This window comes from Taurulus bubalis (assembly GCF_910589615.1).
Source record: "Taurulus bubalis genome assembly, chromosome: 8".
NCBI lineage: Eukaryota > Metazoa > Chordata > Actinopteri > Perciformes > Cottidae > Taurulus > Taurulus bubalis.
Window position 1 is genome coordinate 17,052,529 of NC_136596.1, and position 23,527 is coordinate 17,076,055.

General features: G+C 42.8%; 1 protein-coding gene across 1 annotated transcript in view; it reads left to right on the forward strand.

The window, feature by feature from the left end:
* Positions 1–23,527, forward strand: part of ncor2 (nuclear receptor corepressor 2) — a 62,885-nt gene that overhangs the window by 36,670 nt on the left and 2,688 nt on the right. The window contains exons 17-43 of the mRNA XM_079222449.1: positions 4,201–4,343; positions 4,515–4,653; positions 5,613–6,036; positions 7,336–7,456; positions 7,831–8,095; positions 9,022–9,069; positions 9,400–9,564; positions 9,690–9,826; positions 10,075–10,174; positions 10,322–10,432; positions 11,074–11,177; positions 13,512–13,662; positions 14,056–14,199; positions 14,344–14,436; positions 15,126–15,343; positions 15,618–15,963; positions 16,078–16,272; positions 16,442–16,690; positions 17,387–17,539; positions 17,649–17,915; positions 18,042–18,225; positions 18,327–18,709; positions 20,926–21,056; positions 21,148–21,338; positions 21,714–21,848; positions 23,120–23,262; positions 23,384–23,437. Coding sequence (XP_079078575.1) covers positions 4,201–4,343; positions 4,515–4,653; positions 5,613–6,036; positions 7,336–7,456; positions 7,831–8,095; positions 9,022–9,069; positions 9,400–9,564; positions 9,690–9,826; positions 10,075–10,174; positions 10,322–10,432; positions 11,074–11,177; positions 13,512–13,662; positions 14,056–14,199; positions 14,344–14,436; positions 15,126–15,343; positions 15,618–15,963; positions 16,078–16,272; positions 16,442–16,690; positions 17,387–17,539; positions 17,649–17,915; positions 18,042–18,225; positions 18,327–18,709; positions 20,926–21,056; positions 21,148–21,338; positions 21,714–21,848; positions 23,120–23,262; positions 23,384–23,437 — 4,794 coding nt within the window. The remainder of the gene's footprint in view (positions 1–4,200; positions 4,344–4,514; positions 4,654–5,612; positions 6,037–7,335; positions 7,457–7,830; positions 8,096–9,021; positions 9,070–9,399; positions 9,565–9,689; positions 9,827–10,074; positions 10,175–10,321; positions 10,433–11,073; positions 11,178–13,511; positions 13,663–14,055; positions 14,200–14,343; positions 14,437–15,125; positions 15,344–15,617; positions 15,964–16,077; positions 16,273–16,441; positions 16,691–17,386; positions 17,540–17,648; positions 17,916–18,041; positions 18,226–18,326; positions 18,710–20,925; positions 21,057–21,147; positions 21,339–21,713; positions 21,849–23,119; positions 23,263–23,383; positions 23,438–23,527) is intronic.

Here is a 23,527-nt window from a genome sequence, read left to right on the forward strand (position 1 = left end):
TTCTGCTTCTGACTGACTGAACCTGTCTTCCCTTGTAATCCAAACCGGATGAAGTTGCAAACAAGCAGCTCTCAGCAGCTTGAGTGTGATATTGAAACCACATTTGGTCATCATTTATCACATCAGTCTCATGCTGTGTATGTAATGTCTCCTGCAATTTGGGGTTTGTGTATAGATGCGGGTTTGTGTGTTTATAAGGTTATTTTGCAAAACTAGCGCTGGCCTGGCTTGAGCACAGTCCTGTGTAGTAATCCTGGTTAATGTCTTCAGTTCCATTCTCCTGCAGTGGGATTAGTGGGGCTCTCCATCCCAGCGGGATTAGCCTGGCAGCTTGGTGGGAGCAAGGCTTCTATGAAGGGCTTATGTAACCACAACCACGGAGCCTCAGCTACACTCCTGAGGGCCGAAAGAGGAGGAGTTTCTCTTGCCGGTTTTCATCAGTTCTAACAACCACCCCCACACCTGCCAAAAGGGATTCCCCATCCAAGAGCCAACACTCCAAGATCATAACCCCACCCCCCCCATTCCCTCATAGTATTGAATGAACTTGTCAAGGTGCTCTCCCTTGCAGGTTCTTGACATGTATATGTTTTAAAGAGGCTTAGGTGTCCTGATGCCCATGTGTTTATCCCCTTGAGCTAAACAGATCTGAATAATGACATTTATAGTGCCCTGCAGGACATTGGCATTCCAGCATGGTAGCACCAGCCAGCGCAGCCTTCAAGGATGTCATGGATAGATCACTCTTGTCTTCACTGCTCATAAAGACTGGTACAGTCTTTGTGAAGCCTCAAACCCACCAAATGCTCAAACCCACCATTTCTGCCTGCCTGTGTGCATGTGTCTGCGCAAAATATGTGTAGAAAAAGGTTGTCTGCGTGCACTTGGTTAAAGCTGTGTGTGTTTGCATGTGCACCCTTCTTGGCTTGCGTTTATGTAAGTGCACTAATCTGGCAGGCTTTGGGTGCAGGCAGGCAGCTTGATAATGGCTCCTGCTCTGCTTGCTGGAAGAACCCATTTAAAGGAGCAGCAAATAGAGAAGGCCATGTTATATTTTCAGTCTTTCGCCTCCACTGTTGGTCTATCTTCGTCTCTCGTTCTGTCCGCGTCCCTCGGATGGGAGATGGCAACGGCCCAGATTGGCAAAGGCAGTGGAAGATTTGGCAAGCGCCTCTTTTCCCCACTCACTTTGTCTCTCCCCTCACTCCGTGTTGTTATAGACTGGAGAGAGGTCACATTCAAGATGAAAAGCAGGTCAGTCAGGAAAAATGTGAAAGCCTTTATGCTTTCTCATGGTATCAACATCAACTAACCCCCCTCTTCTCACTTTGCTTACTCTCCACTTCTGTATCCTTTCCTTTTCTCCATTGTCTCTCTGGCTCAGCGGCTCTGCTCTCTCTCTCTATATCGTTCCTCTCTCTCTGGGCTGCTCTCACTCTCTCTGCTCTCTGTTTACTCTTGGACTGCCTGAGTGTGTGTTTGCGTCTGTGAGCTAGAGTATTAACAAAAGAGAGAGAGAGAGGGTTTGAGTGAGTGTGTACTCACTCATGCTTTGGTGTGTGGGTGTGTGTGTGTGTGTGTGTGTGTGTGTGTGTGTGTGTGTGTGTGTGTGTGTGTGTGTGTGTGTGTGTGTGTGTGTGCGCATGTGCGTGCCGCGGTGCTGGCAGACTGAGGTAGGGGGAGGGACGTACTGACCGAGGGAGGGAGGGAAAAAAGAGAGATAGAGGAGAGATCAGATGAGGGGAGAGAGAGGCTGAGCACATAGCACCGCCCAACAGTCCCACTTTCCTGTGGAAGTCTTCCCAGACGACCGCCATTGGGGAGAGACACGGCGGAGAAGAACAGACCAGCGCTCACCGGAGTTTAGAGTGAGAGGAAAAGGAGGGGAGAGGCCAGGAGCATGTGCTGTTTTGGAGCATGTCAACCTGACACCGGCTCAAGTATCAAGCCAGCTGGCAGGAAGAGCGTAGAGTCTGAGCTGTTTTCATCTCCTCTGCTCTGGATCGGAAGGCCCAGCCCTGAAGAGCTTCCCGGCTGGCTCCTCTAGAGATCAGACCGTCTGATACTGTTATCCACTGCAGGGCCACGAGACAACGGCTGGAGTGACAGAGAGGAACTACTACTTTCTGACTGCACCAGGTGTTGATTTGACTTTCTCTGGGAGGAGCTAATGGGAATACTGTGTCTGATTGGCTGTTAAGATACCACATGGTTCAGTATTGCTGCTGCTGGTTGGATGTTTGTTCCTGGTGTGTTCCTCCAGCAACTAAGGCCCTGCGTCAACCAGAGCTGCTTCAGGATTGTACTTTGTGTGCTCGCATATAATAAAAAAAAGAAAATGGATGTAGCTGGAGGTCATAACAAAGTGGCCTTTGACTTTCAGTAAATTAATTTCTTAGATTTTTCAGTGGGTGCAGCAAAATGTTTGTCCTACTTGTTTGAATGTGCATGCCATTGTTTGTGTTTGTCTGAGCATGTGTACTTTGTTGTGTATACAATGTGGAGGGTGTCTGACTTGTATGGCAGTCTACCCCCTCCTCTTGTCTCGTAAGACAGCTGTAAAAGGTTAATAAGTGTCGGTCATGTGTCTCAGTCCTCTTGGAACCAGTCAGGCTGCTCGGCCTTCTTTTCTTCCTGGGAGAAGCTTTCCTAGCAATGCCTTTTAGTGGCAGCGATGAATATTTCAGCTGAAAAACCTCTTCCACTTTAACACTTGACAGGTTGTAGGTGCACAGCAGCTTTTAGACACCAGCAGCTCAGACTTGAAGATCACCTTTGCTTGTTATGGTAGTTCTTTTTATACTGCCATTATTAAATTATCAGCATGACAGTGAATAGTATACGTCTTCTCGTGTCTGCTGGAAGATGCACCCCTTTTCCTAGCCCTGCATACGTTATCATATTTTGCGTGGACTGGTTTATGTATCTGCTTATCTTTGTTATAATTCATATAATTAAATACAGTCTTCTGAATATTACCGTAGAAGTTAAACTTGTAAACAACTGTAAACAGACCAACTTTTATTGCAGAGATTACTTATTGATAGCATTAATTCAGTAGAGCGTTGGTATCAGAGTCAATCTTTTTGATTAATATAAGAGCTGAAATGACAGGGCTGTAAACAGCTGTCCTTTCCTCTCCTTTGGCTCGAACTCCTGCTTGTTGTCCTACTGCCTCCATTAAGCGATGAGATGCAAAGACCTCTGAACCCATGTCCAAGGTTATCCCAGGAGGTGTTGGCTCTGTGCCTGTTAATAACACCCCCCCACCCCTCCTCACAACCCTTTGAGAGGCTGTCCTGTTGCCAGGACCTGTCAGGCTGGAACAGGAAACAAGTGGGTGGTGTAAGCTAAGCCTCTTACAACACACACTGTTAATGAGCTGCCTTTAGCGAACAGCAGCATCTGGGGGTGGCACTGAAGCAAAGTCTACGCTATCTGTCTTGCTCATTCACTTGCACTTACACACTGCAGACTGCTTTGCACATCTCTTCTTTTAGCACACATGCAATGAACGGTTGTGTATGTGTGTGTTTCACGACGGGTTGATCTATCACAGCTCTGGCCCAGTGGGTGCCTGTAGACTGTAAGGCACAATCATGTGGTTGACTGAGTAAAGGACCGGGGTTTCTTGGAACTGGGTCACTTCAAAGTCAGTCAGAATATGACACAGAGTGACCCCAGTTGGGAGAATTGGTTATGTCATTGATATGACTGACGGTTCAGCCATCATACTCGGACTCGCCTGTCTCTTACGTCTTCACTCTGTATCTCCCTCCCTGTCTTTACTTAGGAAGCATATGGCATTAAGCCATGCTGTTGCTGGGAGAGTGGGACTGTATGTTGCATCCTGAGCTAAACACCCAGGCTGTGTTACCGTTTTAACAGCTGTATAGAGACAGATGTTTATGACTATTGACCTATCATTCAGAGACTTCCATACTGTGCACTTGAATAGATTGTGGTTGACGATATTGATTATGGTGTATAAACCAAAATAACCATTACATTTACAATCTTTACAACAAGTGCACTTTGCCCAGCTTGCATCATTTGTTTTTTTACAACTGGAAAGAGAATATAGTTTGATATGGAGTAGAGATGCAAGTCGTGCGAGGCCCCATGTCAACCATGTGCAGCTGTCTTTGTTCCTGTCCTGTCCTGTCCTAATCCTTCTGCCTGTCCATCTGTTATTTCCAGGCCTTCTCCAGTATGGTAGGAATTGGTCTGCCATCGCCAAGATGGTGGGATCCAAAACCGTGTCACAGTGCAAGAACTTCTACTTCAACTACAAGAAGAGGCAGAAACTGGATGAGATTCTGCAGCAGCATAAAATGAAATCGGTAAACACAGGGACAGTTTTTGTGAGTCATGTTTGCTCCATGTGATGTTAAAAAAGTTAAGCCATTAACCAGCTTAATCAAGTTATAAGATTGTGCACGGTTATATTCTGAATCTGAAGATGTTTGTCTCCCCAGGCTCTTTGTATTTAGTGTGCTTTTGTTTTGACCCAGGAGAAAGAGCGAAAGGCCCGTCGTAAGGGCAAAGCTCTGCAGAATGAGGAGACCAGTGCCCCTTATACAGCAGAGGAGGAGGAGATGGAGGGCTCAGGAGCCAGTGGCAATGAAGAGGAGGCCCCTGAAGATGGAGAAGGTACAGCACTCCCAAGAGCTACATGCTAATTGCCAAAAGAAAACATTGTGTACATCGTGTAACCTCCATTTATTAATTGAGGAGTTTATCTTCTTGAGCATCATGTATATTGTATTGTTTCAAATAGATTGCTATATATTATGATATGTAGTAGTTTTACAGTAGTAACATGGTTTAAACACTGTTCTGCATCAACATTTGTATAAGGTGATGGGAATCTGCTGTTGCTTTGGAGTTGTTTTTCTTCCCAAATGAACTGAGTTTGGCAAAATGGATCCCTTTACAGACTGAGGTCAAATGTGCAATCCCTGCACACTTTATAAGTTACACCGATACAATGTAATGCTATCCAATACCACATAATTACCACAAGTTCTACATTTTTATGAAGCCTGTAATGGACTGTTAATTCTGAGAAGTTTTAATTCAACTAGTTATCTATTATTATGGTTGTAGTAGTGTGGATGTACTGGAGTGCATTATAGTGAAGGTTTTTAATATTCTTAACCCCTCATATTTTTAAATGGGGTATGCAAGACATTATGGCCACCTTCATATAATGCAGTCCAGTTCAACACCACAGCCAACTAAAGCACATATAGTGGAATTAAAACCTAATACCTTAAGATTTATATTCTAAAATGATAAATATGAAAGCATCCTGAAAATCCTGCTGTAGTTTGTCGATAGTGCGGTCTATATAGTCTACTTCTATCACAATAGAGCGGTAAAGCCCCGGGGGATTTCGTCCATCATCCCAATTGGTTTTGAGTTCCTCCTTATTGTACAGTGAAACCTGATTAGGCAGAAGACTGGCACTGTGAAGAATCTGGTTTAGCAGAAAGAGACAGCGGGAAAAAGATGAAAGAAATAAGGACAAGGAGATATAACATGATTTACAGTATAAGCCCCGTCTTGTCGTCTGATCTGTGTTTCCTTTTGTCCTCTGTCCCTGCCAGGTGGAGCCAACAACAGCTCTGATACGGAGAGCTTGCCCTCGCCACACTCATCAGAGGACAGCAAGGCTAAGGAGGAAGGCTCGAGCAGGTCAAAGGCCAGCTCCACCACTGGGGACAAGGAGGCAGCAGACATGGGCCAGGCAGGGGATGAGAAACCTCCAGTCAAGGAAGATGCAGAATCAGTCATCAAGCAGGAGATAAAGACTGAGACAGGCGAGCCCAGCAAAGAACAACTGCAGCCCAATTCACCCAGCGATGCCATAGATAAAAAACCTCCTACTGCAGAGCTGGAAGAAGGTAAAAGCTCCACCAAGAGCTCCAAGAAGGACCACGGGCCCAGAACAGGTTCCCATGGGGACAGTGACTCTAGTGCCACTTGCAGTGCTGATGAAGTGGAGGAGACGGACAACACAGACAAGAACAGGTAAGCGCTTGTAGCAAGAGATATAGTTGAAAGTATAAAGGTTTTTCAAAATGCAAAAAAACATTAATTTCTCATCTTTTTAAATTTGAAAATAATGTTATACTATTGTTTTTCAGTGACATCATTGGGCCTGCTTAATATTAATAATGTCAAAGGGCTTCTGGTTTTGAGCAGTAGTTTACTGTGGTGTACCACAGCAGATACAAGAAAATAAAGCAGCGAGGGTTTTGAAGTGTTGTTAGTTGCCTAGCTACATTGTACAGCAGGGAAGCCATATTTGGCAAGCCACTTGTGTGTACACCACAGGTTGCTCTTTTCTATTAAGAGAATGTATTTGTCCTTCATATGAATGAATACATTCATACATACGTGGGGGTGTGTGAGTATATAAGTTTGTATGGAAAAAAAAATATATATATATGTATGTATATATATATATATATACATACACATATATATATATATATATATATATATATATATATATATATATATATGTATATATATATATATATATATATATATATATATATATATATATATATATATATATATATATATATATATATATATATATATATATATATATATATATACATACACATATATATATATACATACATACATATATGTGTGTATATATATATGTGTGTATATGTGTATATATGTGTGTGTGTATATATATATATATATATATATATATATATATATATATATATATATATATATATATATATATATATATATATATATATATATATATTTTTTTTTATGTGTATGAATGAGGCCACAAGAAATGGGTGTCAAAGTGCGTGGGAGGAGTGATTAGTCTTGTTTGCACGGTATTTGTTCAATTCTTTCCATGACAGCAGACTGCATGTACTGGCAAAGCCGGGGGAAAAGCTGCCCTCCCTGCCAAAGCAAACAAAGGGACTTTGTGTGTGTGCTTTTGTGTTGTTGTGCATCAAAGTGTGTGTGTGTGTGTGTGTGTCTGTCTGATTCCGAGTATTTTGTGTGCTTTCGACAGATGTGATAGACATGGATATGGATTTTTACTTGCAATTCATTTCCAGTCTCAGCCTCTGTACACACACACACACACACACACACACACACACACACACACACACACACACACACACACACACACACACACACACACACCATGTATTCGTCTTTCTTTTTTGAAGTATTTTCTTTAAAAAAAAAAATATATATATATATATACTCTAATGCAATGTGTTTGGGATCAAGCGGGCAAAGCCAATAACAAACTTATTTCTGTCACTGTGTGCATAGAATGACTTCTCCGCGGCCAAGTCTCCTGAACTACACTCATGATGGGGTCATATCCTCCCCGCTGCAGAAGCCCATGGATCTGAAACAGCTCAAACAAAGGGCTGCTGCTATTCCACCTATTGTGAGTCACTATTGAAACTGTATTTTTCATTTTTCACTCATCCAACAACATTTTCATTGCAGTGGCATCAATGCTGTCTCTGTCTCTCTGCTGAAAGTGATCACAGTATAGCAGGTGGAATTGTTAAGTCATATTTGTATAAAATAAGCCAGCCAGATGGAGGAGAATGGGAAAGATTGCTTTGTGGAGAAGAAATTAGATCCCAGGCATTAGAGAAACATTAGCTTACCAATAAATAAGAGATGTTTATTAGCTATCATGTTTATCAGATACTGTATGTGGCTAACCATATGTCAAATGCCAGGAAGGAGTGGGCTTGTGTTCTGTGTGAGGTGTGATTGTAACATTTGTCTTTCCTCTCATCCTGTGTGTAGATGCCAGAAGCCTCCATGCAAAGCATTCAGCGGAGCGGAGGTGGCCAGGCAGTGCTGCCCCCTCATGCCTTGGCATTGTACCAGCAACAGATCACCATGGCTCATGGGGAGTCATCTCAGGAGGTCAAAATGCAGCAACAGCAGCTTCCAGGCCAGCCAGGCAAACATCAGCCGTACACCTTGCAGGCCGACAGAGACAGGGAGGCTCTTCACAGCAGCAGTCCTCATATTCGCCCGCGCAGCCCCTCCACCAGCGACAAGGATGGTACGCACACCTCCATCATGACAAAAAGAAAACGAATAAATCACCAAAATCACCAGTCAAATCAATACTTCACCAATCGGATAGTATTGAGAGATAGCATAGGATGGTTTATAAGCTAAAGTTACAAATACAGGAACCCCTCTCACAATCTCCAACATTTGTCTTTTTCCCCATGTCATAATTATCTTTCTCTGTGATCCCTAATATCACTGCTCTGCAGGCTGTGTGCATGTGTGTAAACATGGTACATTGCTGAAGTTGTCAATTTAAAAATGAAGGATAAATGGTACCATGACACAAGCAGAGGACTCGTGAGAAGTTTAAAAGAAAATGGAGGTTAATGCTGCATAATTTGCCATTTCAGTCGCGTTTGATCTAGTTTTACTTAGTTGGTTCTTGCTACATGCTCTAACCTTGATTCTGTGTTCTCTAGTGTTTAGGGTATTCAAGTGTTTCTGGGACACTCGTGGAGAGGGAACTGATAAATGATCTGGTATTGCTATTGACCCAGAAGGGAATATAGTCTAGTTCAGTGCAGTTACTGTGAGTTTGTGGAATGTGAATCTCTGAGAGGACAGTGTAAGACTTTTAGCAATGGTCCAGCTATAGACAAGTCTTTTACAACCAACTGGGCACTGCAGCAGCTGTGAACTCTCAACATACAGCATCCACTTTTTGATGCATCTTTAGAAAAGAAAATGGCTTAAAAAGCTCTTTCTACAGTGTCTGACTCGGAGGCAGGTGGGATTATATTTATAAACTACATTGTAGCAACTATTTACTAACATTTGGCTGTTGGTGAAAACAAAAGTCACACCATGTTGCAACAGTAGCTAAGTGTTTTTTGTAGTTGGTGCATGTTTTTTGTGTGAGAGAGAAAAATCTGTGAGGATGCGATGATCTGTGGTGTGTTTGTGTCCCTTCAGAGCTGGAAGGCAACGAGAGGTGGTTACTGACCCTCCTGCAGGGATTAAGTAGGTTCACCCCTTGCCACACCATTCCCTTTTAAATAACACCTTAACCACACTGCAGGTTGATCACCTCCTCTGTTGGATTTTACTGTGTGTACTTTAAAATATTAGCAGTGGCTTGTTGTGTATGTTGGCGTATTAATTCAGTGTTGATTATATCACCCTGGCTGTGAAGTGGCGTGAGGGGTTCTATGTGCTCATAGACAACAATGACATTGGTGTTGATGTTGTTGACAACAGCAGGAGGCTGCGGCTGAAGGACAGCTTCATGGATTAGTGCAGGTCTAACTGAGTGTTGTGTTTTGGTCCTGACTCTGTGTGTTGTTGTTGCAGAAAAGTCCCGGGCTTTCTCCCCGCATGGTGAAGCCAAGAAGCAGGGGCTGGGCCCCGACGACCTGAGGACCTCCAACTTGGGCCGACCAGTTCTCTCCCCCTACCCCATGTCCCCACGAGACATGGCCAAGATCAGTCACGACCAACATCTGCTCCACTTCAACTGTGAGTCCTCTTCTCTTCTTTATATTCTTAACAAGCCTCAGATGTAATTTGTTTTGAATATTGTATTACAAGAACAAAACCTCTACTAATAAAAGTAAAATCTCATAATCTCTCTTGCCTTTCAGCGTTCCAGCAAACCGGCCACCCCTCGCTCCCTAATCTGCCACAGGACAGTGGAAGGCTAGCAGCAGTGAGGCCCCTCACGATGCCAGAACCTCCACCACTCATTTCCTCCACCAAGCCAGGGGGCTCCATCACACAGGTATGGCACCCCAAAAATGAAAACTATGGCCTTTACATGGTCATATTTAACCCACAGAAACCATATCATTTTATATTTTTAGTATTTAAAAATATTTCTAGTCTTGTATAAAAAAAGTAATCTCAGTAGCACATGCTACAAAAGATATTACGGCATACATGAAAAAAAGTAGAATCTGACACACCTATTTCTACGTTGGAGCAATAATAATGAATATCACCATTATGACCAAATGCTTGTTTCTTCAGGGCAACCAAGTGCAGTTGCACAGCCCAGCTCATGGGTTGGACCATGGGAAGATGACCCCTACGCAGATGGGTCTGTCTTGGATGGATCAAAGGAAAGTGGGTGAGTACAAAAAAGAAGTAGTATTTCCTGTTATTGCAATTCTACCTTTCTCATCACAACTGATATTGAGGTTTGATGTATCACCATAGACACGTCTCCCTCATTACTGTTTCTCTGTTTGTCCCTTGTTTTTTCCAAACTATGCAGCCGGTCCTTTTCCTGTGATAAAGCAGGAACAATTGTCCCCTCGCAGCTCGTCCTCTCAAGCAGACAACATGCCAAGCCAGGGGTCGCCTCATGATAATGCTGCTGGACGTGGTGGGTGGTTCACCTTGTCTTTATTTGACTTACATATGCAGTAAACTGGTATTAGTGTTTTCCTTTCGCGTCTTTCCTTTTCCTGTGTAGTGTGTTAACAATTATATTGTGCTTCTTGGAAAAGACTAATATTTAAACGGGACTGTTTTGCTATACAGCCTTGAATAAGAGTAAAATCATGAGTTTTCCCACATGTTTTGTTCAGCCTTGTCATGCTGAAAAGATTAACCTCCTCAGCATGACAATGACCTGAGGCACACAGCATGGACCACACTGGAGCCACTTTGGGACAAGTCTCTGAATGTACTTGAGTAGCCCAGGCTAAACTTAAATCTCAACTGAAAATCAGTGGAGAGTTGAGTTTGCTGAAGCTCATCTAATCTGACAGAGTTTGAGAGGGTGTGAAGAATGGTAGAAACTGCCCAGATCCATGTGTGCAAAGCTAGTTGATACAAACTTATTTAAATAATACTGTTAATACAACAGCATGTGCCTTGATTCCAGCGTTACTCACAGGCCTTTTGGCCAACCTTGCAGAATTGTTTTGCAAACCTTTATCCCCAATGATTGTGTTGGATTTAAAATACTCTTAATGCTGTTTTTCTTTGTTAGTATTGTGACAAACTATGCTATCTTCACAGGTTCTATTCCAGCTGTTCAGGGGGGCAGTATCACTAAGGGCATCCCAGGGACCAGAATGCATCCAGATTCCTCAATCTCCTACCGAGGGGGCTCCATAACTCAGGTGCGCTCAGACCAGCAAAGTACTGTGAGTCTAGATCCATGGTCCTTGCTAAGTCTGTAGTACTACTATAATGTAACCTAACATGCAATCAATTGTAGTAATTGTGGATTTAGACATAGACATATTTTTTACTTTTTGTAATTTGTGGTGGAGGGAGTTCTGTTTCAGGGACAGAGGGAATATGTCCCTGAAACAGAATCTCACATATGTGCAGTTTGTTATTGCTGTGTTGGGTGTGGCAATCCTGATGTGAGTGTGTGTTATGAATATTCTGCTGACAGTGTTCACATTTGAGTAGTGCATTACGACAGACCACTGGCAAACGGTTATCTTCCCCTTTATTTGAAGAACCTCTGAACAACCTTTGAAATTGATTCAGATAAGTCAGTTTAAAAACGAACCACTGTGAATGAGCCATTATGTAGGTTAAGGAGAGACTATATATATATATATATATGTATGTATGTATGTATGTATGTATATATGTATGTATATATATATATATATATATATATATATATATATATATATATATATATATATATATATATATATATATATATATATATATATATATATAGGTTAATGTGATTTGCCTTGGCCATGGTCTGATGGATGTAAATAGAGAACTGAAACTGACTGTTAAACTGTGTCACAGTTCATGATAGTAGAAGCAAACATGGCCGGCACACAGACAACCCACACTCATTACTCAACATCTTTTCTGATGGTTAGCACTCATTCTGCCCAAATCGATTCTGTCATTTGGCCCCGGCCCACACTGTTTAAAGCCAAGTCTGTCAAACAGGCAGCATTTGTGTAACTGGGCTTTGATTTGTGAACTTTTGATGAAAGAGAGCAACAGGTCTATTTAGACGTCATTTGGCAAGCCAAGTGCTGTCCTGCTGGATTTCCCTGCTGCTGTGGCATAGCCACAGCTCTGAGACCCTGTCACCCCAGCAACAGGTGCACACTGTACCGCGTCTGTTCCCCTGTTTGATTTATCTATTTATTCTAGACTCTGGCTAAACCTAGTCATTGATATGCTCACTGTGATATCACATCCAACTGATATACAAGGGAAAACAAGTGTTGACGGGGCTGTTATCCACTATGATGGATTAGTAAGGAGAAGGTGAAAGCGAGAAAGCATAATCATTTGTTTGTTTAGCTTGCAGCCAGATTAGCGCCCAGATATATCAATGTTGCACTTTCTTAGGGAGTAGATGAGGACTGCTTAAGTCAGTGCCATCTGATCCTGTAAACATAACACTCCATTACACATAAACCTACTATTCTGGCCTTCAACCTTCAGCAGTGTCTTCTTGGAAAAGCTGCAACTAATAGATAAGATATGTGATCTCGAGCACGACTGTCTCTTACTCAACCGCCCACCCCGGCTCTCATGCCGTGTAGAAGTATGACTCATACTCAGGCTACGTGTGGTGTGACTCAAGGTTTTAACAAAGCCTGTTGTCATCTACTGTTGCACCACTGCTTCTTCACAGAGTACTACTTTGTATTTCAGAGCTGTGTTTGTTTATTTTGTTTATTTATTCATTTAGAATCACTGTTATATGTCTCCACTTTAACAAACGCTCTTTCTGGGGTGCAAACAAGTCAAGAAAAAGAATAAATGTTTTGTAATTTGATTACAGTCAGCTCCAATTTAACAATCCTGAGAAAAAAAGCAAAGACTATCCTAATCGTGTGCACTATCTGTGTCATAATAGTATCAGTCAGGATTGTTTTTTAACCTGCTCTGTTTTTGAAAGCCCTTCAAAACTGTTTTCTAAACAGATTTTGTAGAGGCTCTTGGAGGCTCTTTATTAACTAACTGATATTAGTTAATTATTCTATTAAGTAGCACTGTAGCTATAACACTCTCTTTTCTTTATAGCATTGGTTGTGGGCTTTGTATTGTCTATCTTATCTACTGTAAAGTTTCATGATAGTGCTTATCCTTAATAAAGGAGTAGTCCGCATAACAAAATTGACCTTTTAGTATAATTTCCTTGACATTTTATTGAATTCATAGTATCCATCCAACATCTTAATTGTGGGATTTGATTTGTGTCGCTACAAGCCTGTGCAGTTAGTTAGCTTGGGTGAATCTGTTGGGAGTCTGTTGTTTCATAACCTGGTGCGGCCTGAGAAGACTATTTTGTGTTGGTTTGCTGAGAATGAGGCTTGATTTCATGTGACTTTGGAACGGAAAGGTGGTTCCCAAAATAGTCTGCTTGACCGAAACTAATTTTGTGGTCCGAACTGCAATGTGTCCTATAAACTTAGACTTCTGATTAAGTGCAGGTATGTCTCCTTTCTTGTCCACAGGGGACGCCAGCTGATGTGCTGTATAAGGGAACCATAACCCGTCTGATCACAGAGGACAGCGCCAGTCGAGCTGAGAGGGAACGGGATGAAGCACTTTCTAAAGGCCATGTGGTCTATGAGGGCATCAGTGGGCACATTCTCACATATGACCGTAAGTACATCAGCTTGGCTGCAGTATATTTTATGCAATTGCCAACGATTACCTTCATTTTGAATAAGATCTGGCACAAGCCCAACAAATGGAATGGTCTTGACTGAGCTAAGTGGCGTTGAGATGGGTCACGACCTTTGCACTGTACAGTTGGACAAATGTTCTGCATTTAGGAAGCAGGAAGCCAGCCAGGCACAAAAGTGTAGGGAAAGGTTAATTTTGGAATGTGTGTATAAATGTGTATATGAATGTGTATGTATTTTATTATAATATTTTACAGTATGAATAGTGTAGTATAAATCAAATGAAGAAATATGTGTCTACATATTATTGACTACTAGCCCTACACTAAGTATTGTTTGACTTATTATAGTAAAATTATATTATCTGTAGGCCCAGCTTCTCAGACCCCTAAAGATGAGGGCCGAGGCCAGTCTGGGGACATTCTAGGCCTGAAGCGTCCGTATGACATTATGGAGGGAGGTATCTCCAGAGGACTGCCCTTGAGGGATTCAATGTCTGCTGCCAACTGTGAAGGTAAGAGACGCCCCCCTTAACCCTGTGCCATGCTCACAAAGAGCTACTGGATGAAATCCTCTTTTTTTCCATGTTTAATCACATTTAACTCATTATTGATGAAATCAGTTACCATTGTCTTACATCTCACTGCTCCTACCTCAGGTCTGATTGGTCGAGCCATGCCTCATGATAGGGACAGTCCTCACCACACACCTTATAAGGATGTTCACCACATCCGTGGCTCCATCTCACAAGGTAGGATGACACCTCGCTACCAAGCATGAGCATGTGATTTTCTGTTCTTCCTCCTTCATTTTAAATCTCCCATACCCGCTGTGTTAAATCGGATCACCTCCAGCTGAATGTGCATTTAGGATAAAAAGGCACGGTGTGTTTTTTGATAACTCTAGAAGAGAAACAGGCTGACATTGTTTTGCCAATCACAGATCAAAGTAATACAATAGAAATGATAAAAGTCTTAAAGATGTAAATGTATCTGCTTGCAAGGTAATGCTGTTTATTATCATTTTTTGTTTTCCTGAAGGTACTCACTCAGGTGCTCTCACTTCATCAGACTGTACTCTCTGTCCTCTTTCAGCAGAGCTGCAGCAAAATATAGTTTTTTCTTTTTCCCTTTCAAGAAACCGACTGTGTCAGTTTACCAGAATTTACCCGCTGGCAGGAGTACTTTCATGTTGATTTCATATTTATCTATCTGACAGCAGTAAAGTCAGATAACCATCTTGTTCAGAGATCGTAGAGATGAAGCTTCTTTCAGAACCTTCACTGGTTCATCTGAGCTGATATAACCCGATTACAACCTTTCTTTTTGTCTCTTGTGTTTATTTCCCCTTTTCTCAGTTCAATTTCATCTAAATTATGCACACATATTTTGAAGTATGCTGCCCGCTCTTGTTTGATTAACATGATTTTAATGTTTTAAGGTATACCTCGTCATCTGGACCCTCAGGATGGCTACCTGAGGAGGGAGCCTAAGCAGATGAAGAGAGAGGGCTCCCCGACACGCGGGCCCGGTTCGCTTTCCGACCCAATGAAGGGCAGAGAGGCCATGGTGCCTACAGTGAAGGAGGCTGGTCGCTCCATCCACCTCATTCCCAGGGAGGAGCTCAGGCAGACTGCCAAGGAGGGCATCATGGCACAGGTACACACATCAACTCTAACAACATATTATCATTATTTATTTATTATTTTACTTATTTTATCGATTTATTGTGCTGTTTTATCCATGTTAAAATGTTACCTTAGTTTGTACCTTTTGTTGGACCTCACTGTTGGATGGTTCTAGTGCCTTGCTTTTGCTTTGCTTTGTTTGTCAAAGCATTTTATAAACTCTGTTTTTAAAGATGCTATATAAATAAGTTATTACTGTTATTAGACCGCTCTATAATTAACTGATGAATTCCTGTTTTGTTCAGGGAACACCCATGAAGCAGGAGGCAACTGGTTCAGGGAAACGTCATGATGTCCGCTCCATTATAGCCAGTTCACCACGTTCCTACCACAATGTACCCTCCCACATGGAAATGCGTGCTGAGAGAGGCCGCTATGATGAGGCACCAAAAGGGCGGCCCAGCGCGGTGGTCAGTACGGCTAGCCCTATAGCCCGCTCTTCTCCCCTTACACTGGGGTCAGAGCAGGGAAGCAAGGCTCATCATAGTCCAGTGAGCTACGAGGACAAAGGCGCCTTAAGGGCCCCTTACCCCGGGCCTTCACATCGTGGCTCCCCTCTGTCCAGGGAGGCAAGCCAAAGGCAGCATGATGGTGGGTATATACCATACAGTTAAGCCAGCTGAAATATTTTACAACAAGCTAGTTCACCCTTCACACCACAAAGACTGTCCATGAAATAATTTTGTGTCCTTGCTTTAACTCCAGGTTCCAGTAAGAATCCGCCACAGGAGCGTAAAGCCACACCAACACCCAGGGAAATGAAATCACCCCTCCAGGGTGTTCCAGATCAACAGACCTATGAGCGGCTGCTGCAGAATCTTGGGGCTGCAGAGGTGTACCGTCAAATCCCCATAGCCTTCGACCCTGCGTCGCTGCCCCGCGGGATCCCCATTGACCCAGGTACAGTCAAGTTAGATTGAAAAACATCTTCTTCTTTTCAGTTATTGTGAACTTGTCAGACCTATCATCATGGACGATTGTATGTTGTCCTTTATGATAGGTCTGACAGAAATTGGAAATATGACTAACAGACATTTCTTAACGGATGTTTCTTGCTCTTCATATCCAGCCTACTACTTGCCTCGCCACCTAACGCCCAACCCGGCGTACCCTCACCCCTACCCCTACCTCATTCGTAGCTTTCCTGACACTACGGCCCTGGAAAACCGCCAGACACTGCTCAATGACTACATCACCTCCCAGCAGATGCACCAGTGGCCTGCAGCTGCAGCCATGGCTGCCCAGCGCTCAGACCTGCTGAGGGGCCTTAGTCCTCGAGACCAGCCCCTTCCTCTACCCTACTCTGCAGCCCCACGAGGTGAGGCTAGCTGAGTTCACAACACTAACTTTCACTCATTTTTCTTTGAAGATGTTTGGAAAAGGGAAAATCTGACACCAAGTGTGCTAGAACGTTTTTTGTTACTTGGATCCGATGTATATCCTAAGCAGCATGTTTCATGCTCAGCTTTGGTGGTATTTTTCTGGCACACGCAAGTTGTGGGCAATCAACTGGTTTGCTGCAGCAATTAAGGTAAAGGTAATTAGGAGCTGGAGAAAGAAACACTTTGCATAATCTGACGGTTGATTGTCGTCACTGTCTGGAGTCATTTTCATTTATATTGGCAAAGCAACAAATACATCAAATATGCAACAGCAGTTGGCATCCATTTGTCTGACTAAATCAAGGTTATACAAAAAAAGCTAAAATGCTTTTAAGTTGCTAAAAAAGGGAGCAATGAGATTGTTTTGTTACATTATATTAAAATATAATGTAATTATGGTGTAAGCAGAATTGAATCAGATCGCATGGTATTCTCTCAATTTAGTGCTTTGGAATTCTATTTTGAACAGAGTGGAAAGACCATGTTTTGGTTTTCCTCACATTATAAACAGAGTTGAAAGATCAGTATTAGAACGCAGCATTAGGCTTTATTTGTCTGTTATCCTCTCAAGCAAAACACGCCTGTAGCTATCAGGGTTTTTCTTTACCATTCTTTTCTTTCTGTTCCCCCAGGAATCATCGATCTTTCTCAGGTGCCGCACTTACCTGTCCTGGTCCCTCCCTCTGCAGGGGCAGCCGGCTCCCCAATGGATCGCATCACCTACATCCCCGGGGGAGCCGCCTCCTTCCCTGTCAGGCCTTACACCACCTCCCCCATCTCACCTGGTACAATTCAGTTCACACAAGCAAAAGTCACTTACATATTTAATATGTTGCACTCTTATTGTTTTTACAATCTTTTTTTTGTTCTTTCTCTTTACCTTTTTCTATACAGTTGGGTCCTCACACATAAACAAGATGCAGGGCGCATCTTCAGAGCGTGAGCGCGAAAGAGACCGTGAGCGCGACCGGGAGAGGGACCGAGAGAGAGACAGAGAGCGAGAGAGAGAGAGGGAGCGTGAACGCGACCGAGAGAGGGATCGGGAAAGAGAACGGGAGAGAGACCGTGAAAGGGACCGGGACAGAGATAGAGACCGAGAGCGTGACAGAGAGAAGGGCGGGTCACTTGGAAATGTGGAGCACGCCCCCATCTGGCGACCAGGTGTGGAGCAGATAGTGTTTTAAATGTTTATATCCAAGTTAAAAGTAACACACTGGCAACACAAATGTAGTTTGGGGAAAGAGTGATGTATTTGTGAAATTAAATGAATCTGTTTGTGTCCCTCAGGTACAGAACACAGCTTGGCAAGCAGCAGCAGCAGTGTGAGACCTTCCTCCCAACCGTACAGCCACCAGCACTCCCCAGTGTCCCCTCGCAACCAGGAGAACGTGCAGCAGAGGCCAAGTGTCCTGCACAACACTGGGGGCAAAAGTCTTTCTCTCAACGATCACTCTAGCTCATCCGTGTTTCGGTAAACTGCATTTTTAGTTCTGTTTAAAGAAGGATGATACAGAGATATTTGAGCTAATTTGATTGTCTTGTTTACCAATCATATTTTGTTTGGCCTGCCAGGTCTATGTCCTCAGGGCCGGCCCGCTACCAAGGTTATCCTGGCCACCTCCAAAGGACAGGTATGCCTCCTGAGGCCTACCCACCTGTCATGGACTCAAATGTAGCCAAAGAGCAGAGTCGCGATGGAGGCAAAAACAGGGGTGGTCTACCCAAGCACTTGCAGGACCAGCACGGGCCCTCCAGTAAATCTGACCCCAAGCTGTCCTGCCCCAGCCCAGGAGGAATGTACCCAGGTTCTTATCCCTCGGCTCCAGGCCGGCCCCAGCACCTGCTCCCTCCCCAGTCGGATAACCCTCCTGGTCGTGGAGAAAGCGGTACACCTAGTAGGGAAAAGACTCAAAACAAAGCGATGTCCGTTCAGGAACAAGAGCTCCGATCACTCGGTAAGACCACCATGACTGCGGCCAACTTCATAAACGCGATTATTATGCGTCAAATTTCTTGTGAAACGGGGATGGCAGAGACGGGCTCGCTTGTTGCCAGCAGCGCCACTGATGGTAAGACGCTCTGGATCACAGGGTCTCCCTCATCACCCAGACCTTCCCCCGTCAGTCTGTGGCCTATTGCACGCTGTGGTGGTTGGCATTATGAAATCAGCCCAATTCATTTACTTTTTTTTTTTCCTTCAATGCTATACTTTTTGGCTTTTTTTTTTGTAAATTATTTTTACAGTTTTATTGTTAGTTTTTCTTTACAAACTTAAAGACCACCAAGGGTGCCCTCTGGAAAACTAAACATCTAGCCCATCCAAATTAGACCTCACTGAAGATGAAGTTTACAATATTGATACAATATTGGCTAACAACTCAACACATGTCATTTTCCATGAAGAAGATCCTAGGTGTCCTTTAAGGTGTTATTTTCAGATAACTAAAGATGGTGGGATGATGAGGCAGAGCCATCCTTTGCTGCTTGTTTTCATTTTCTTTTTGCAGAGGATGTGACATAATTTAACTTGTGGCACCCCTCCTCCCTCCCATTCGGCTGCTTACTTACTTTACTTGCTTAAACATAATGTTTTACCACATGAAGGAAGGCATGACAAGAATAGGCTTTTATATCCCATGTTAAATGAGACTGCCTGTAAATCAAATGTTTGATTAACTTTATACAAGCACTACTGCTTGTCTTTCCTGTAGATACTCATAGACCTATTTGAAACACATTGTGCTGGGCACTACTTTGGACAATGACCATATGCAACCCAGATGACTAAAGTAGCAAATTGATGTGACAGTGCCTTTCATTAAACGTCATTGAAAGCCTTACCAACCACCAAAGTAACTCCCTGGGGTCCCAGAGTGCACCGGTGTTGTACAGGAGGGTTGGAACGGTAAAGGAGAAGGACGTGAAAAAGACTTTTAGCCATCGATGGGGAGGGGGGTACTGCAGCTTCTGCCCCTCCCAAATCTCTGCATGTTCCTGTTTATGGCTCACAGTAATTGATGCTGATTTCTTTTGTTAATTTTTTCCACACATGCCAAACGCTCAACGCATCTCTTTCAATCAAGCCTCTGGGAGTTTGTCAGTCATTTGGAATGTGATTTAGTTTTGTTGTTTTCTCTGCTGTAGAGCAATGTGTGTAGATATTACAAGTCTGTAGGGCAAGTGACACTTTATGCTGGGTGTTTTAAAAACAACTCTTGTCTGTACAGAAGTCAACAGGAAGCATGCCTCTCAAAACAGACAAGACTGCCAGAAAGACATTGATAGGACAGCATCACATCGATGTTGGCATGCATTCACAAACTAGTCGACTGAACCACGAGGGAGATGAAGGCTATTGTTAGCTTTTGTTCAAAGGAACCCAGAGTCTCTTCTGTTGTTGCTAGCTAATAACAAAAACCACAGCATCCTGTCTCTCCGGGAGACTTGTCCTCTCTGGGAGTCTATACAGTCAGTCCTGCTCCCTGCGCTCGCTTACATCATCCACTCCTGAGATAAATACTGTAGTGCAAGACTTGTGTAAGAAATCACATAGTGAGACACAGTGCTCAAGGGGATGAAAATCGTGCTACCACAATGGTCCAACAAGAATTTCATATATTCATGGATAAGCATGAATGAGTCTATTTTGAATTAAGATAATATTCATAAATTCTTTTATTCATGAGCTTACAGTAAATGCATTTTTATTCTTGTCTCTAAGGCATTACCCTTCCTTTTCTTTTCATCTGTTGAGTGCGGAAACATGGTCTTTCAGTTATAAAGTGACTTTCTGAGACTGAAAGTCAGTCAGTGATACAAAACCAGTCAATTATAGCATAATTTCAGGTCAAAGCTAGGTCTGTATGCAAAGAGTTAATTATGCATAATTAAGAGATCTGAAGTAGCTTCTCACACACACTGTCATATAGTCGTTTTAGAGAAAAGCTTGTTCTTTTGAGCTTTCATGTGCACATGCTACATGAAATGTTTAAATTGCACATCCATCATATGTTCTGATGGATGCCCAGTAATTTCTGAAATATGCATTTCATTAGCACATTTTTAGATATCTTGAATTATGTCTCCAGTGACTAAAAACAAAACTAACTTGTATCCATGTTTGGGTGTGATTTTGTGCGTGCGTGTGTGTACATGTGTGTCTGTTCAACAGCTCAACAGAAGATGGAGCCACACAGTCTATACCGTCCTCCGTCTGAGGAGAGACTGTCTCCAGGCCAACAGCCCCCGTCCCCCTGCCTTAAAGGCAGCCAGAGGGTGGTCACCCTGGCACAGCACATCAGTGTAGGTTCAAACAATATGTATGGAGCACATTTCCAAAGTGGTTTAATTGACTTTGGACCCATTTCTGACGATATGTCTTTTATGTAAACAGGAGGTGATAACTAAGGACTACACCAGGCAGAGCCAGCAGCAGCAGCAGCAGCAGCAGCAAAGCTACCACAGCTCTCCTGTCCTGGACTTGACCCGTCCACCCAGTGCCTCCCAGCCACCACCCATCTCACAGGAGTCTGTCCAAGGGCCCAGGTATCCAGAGGGCCTCGGTGCAGAACGCAACAGAGACCGGTAGGAATCATTAACAGAAATATCTGTCAAATGTATTGGGTGGGCACTGTGCTCAACAGTATATATGTATGTATGTATGTATGTATGTATATGTGTGTATGTATGTATGTGTGTGTGTATGTATATATATATATATATATATATATATATATATATATATATATATATATATATATATATATATATATATATACACACACACACACACACACACCTTAACCTCTTTAGGCCCAAGCCCTATTTTTCACGAAAAAGTAATCTTACTCTGGAGAGTAAGTTAGTAATCTTACTCATTTAAATCATTGATCGAGGATTCATCTGCTTGAAACTATGTGATTCATGCTGTAAATATGTCCATCGTTGTATTCTCTGCAGGTCTCCTCCTCAGCCCAAAACATCACCTCTCAGTGTTTCAAATGATGGCATTGAACCCGTGTCTCCTGCTGGAGCCAGCTCTGAACCTGAGGTCCAGGGAGGGGCCTCTTACTCCAACGAGCAGGGAGAGCAAGGGTAATGGATTACATTGCCGTAGATCTACAGAAACAGCTAAAACACTATGTTCTATTAGTTCACTTTATGATGGCTATAGCTTGTATAATATTTAGATTATCAGTGCTGCAACTAAGGATATTTTCCATAGTGAATGTTTGATTAGTTGTTTAATGATACAAGACAGGCTAACATCTATGTCAACAACAAGCAGGCTATAATATACAGACATAAATGAGAGCTCCACCTTTTTATGAGATGAACCATCACATGAGAAATGGTTGAGATGTTTCCTCTGTGTGACATGAAGGTTGGAGATGGAGCTAATGGGCTTCCATGAAAGGCTTCCCATATTTTTTTTTAGAATATAATAATAGTGTCTAGCAGGTGTGCTCCAGGTATCGGAAGTCACTTTGCCAAACCATCCTTGGACAGCTTACGCCAATAGGCTGGAAAGAAGACTCCAGCTAATTGTCAAATTCAGGACAGAGCTGAGGAGGGAAGTTTCCAGTTTTGCTCTATCTTTGTCAAACAGGAAGCCCTGAATTTTAGGAATTATTCATGATTTAGAGGTCTCAATTTACCAGCCAGTTGATGCTCCGGCACTGGTCATGATCCTTGGATAGTCACCATAAGAATTAAATTGCCAATATAAGCGGCTACAATTAGACGGTTTGATGTGTGATCTCATTTTGAGGGGGTCGTGGGTCACCCTGAGGGACAGGGTGAGGAGCTCAAATATCTGGGAAGAGTATCTGATTCCTCCATGTTGGGGAATATCTGAAAACATCAGGTATCAGATGCCCTGCATCTTGCATTATACTATTCTAAATGTAGCCCTTGAAGTAATTCAGCACATTCAATGAGGGTGATGTACTTACATGAATGTTCTACTTTTTGGCCTGCACCAACATGGTTGCAGGACTTATTGGAAGCTGCTTTGGATAAAAGCACAAGTTGTACTATAACTGAGGTATTTCTCAGCAAAGAAGGGAAGTATTGCAGCTAATGGGTTCGTCTTAAATAGTTTAAACGTGTTTGGCCCTGCAAATAGTTTTAGCAGAATTGTTGATGCTTCTCCAACATGCCAATTGCTCAATTTAAATGCAGACCTCCTCTCTGAAAAATAAGTTATCTACAGAATTTACACATCAAAATGTTGCATCTAAACATCCAAACTACACAAAGTATGTTATTGGAATATGTATTTTCTATAATGTATATGTAATATACATATATACAGGGCTTGTTTAGAAGTGTTTGTTAACATGGCTCTCCTTTCCCTCCTGCAGAATGGACTCCCGTTCCCCTCCCAATGCCGCCCAGCCTCCAGCTTTCTTCAGCAAGTTGACAGAGAGCACCTCAGCTATCGTAAGGTCAAAGAAACAGGAGATAATCAAGAAGATGACGGTGGTCGGAAATGAGGGGGATTTCAGTAAGTCTGACCTCTCGGCACAGGCAGGAGTGCACACTTCATTTTTTTTTTTTTTTACGGAAACCTTGTCATTTAATAAAGAGGTTTGATTTTTACAATGAAACCCTTTTCCCACTTTCAGATGTCAGTCAGCCAGGAACAGAGATCTTCAATATGCCGGCTTCTACAACTGCAGGTAATCTATTTAAACCTCATCAACTATTAAATTAATTTAAAGTGAGAAGCCGGCCCCTCATGACACACAATAGTGGATGTATGTTGAGGG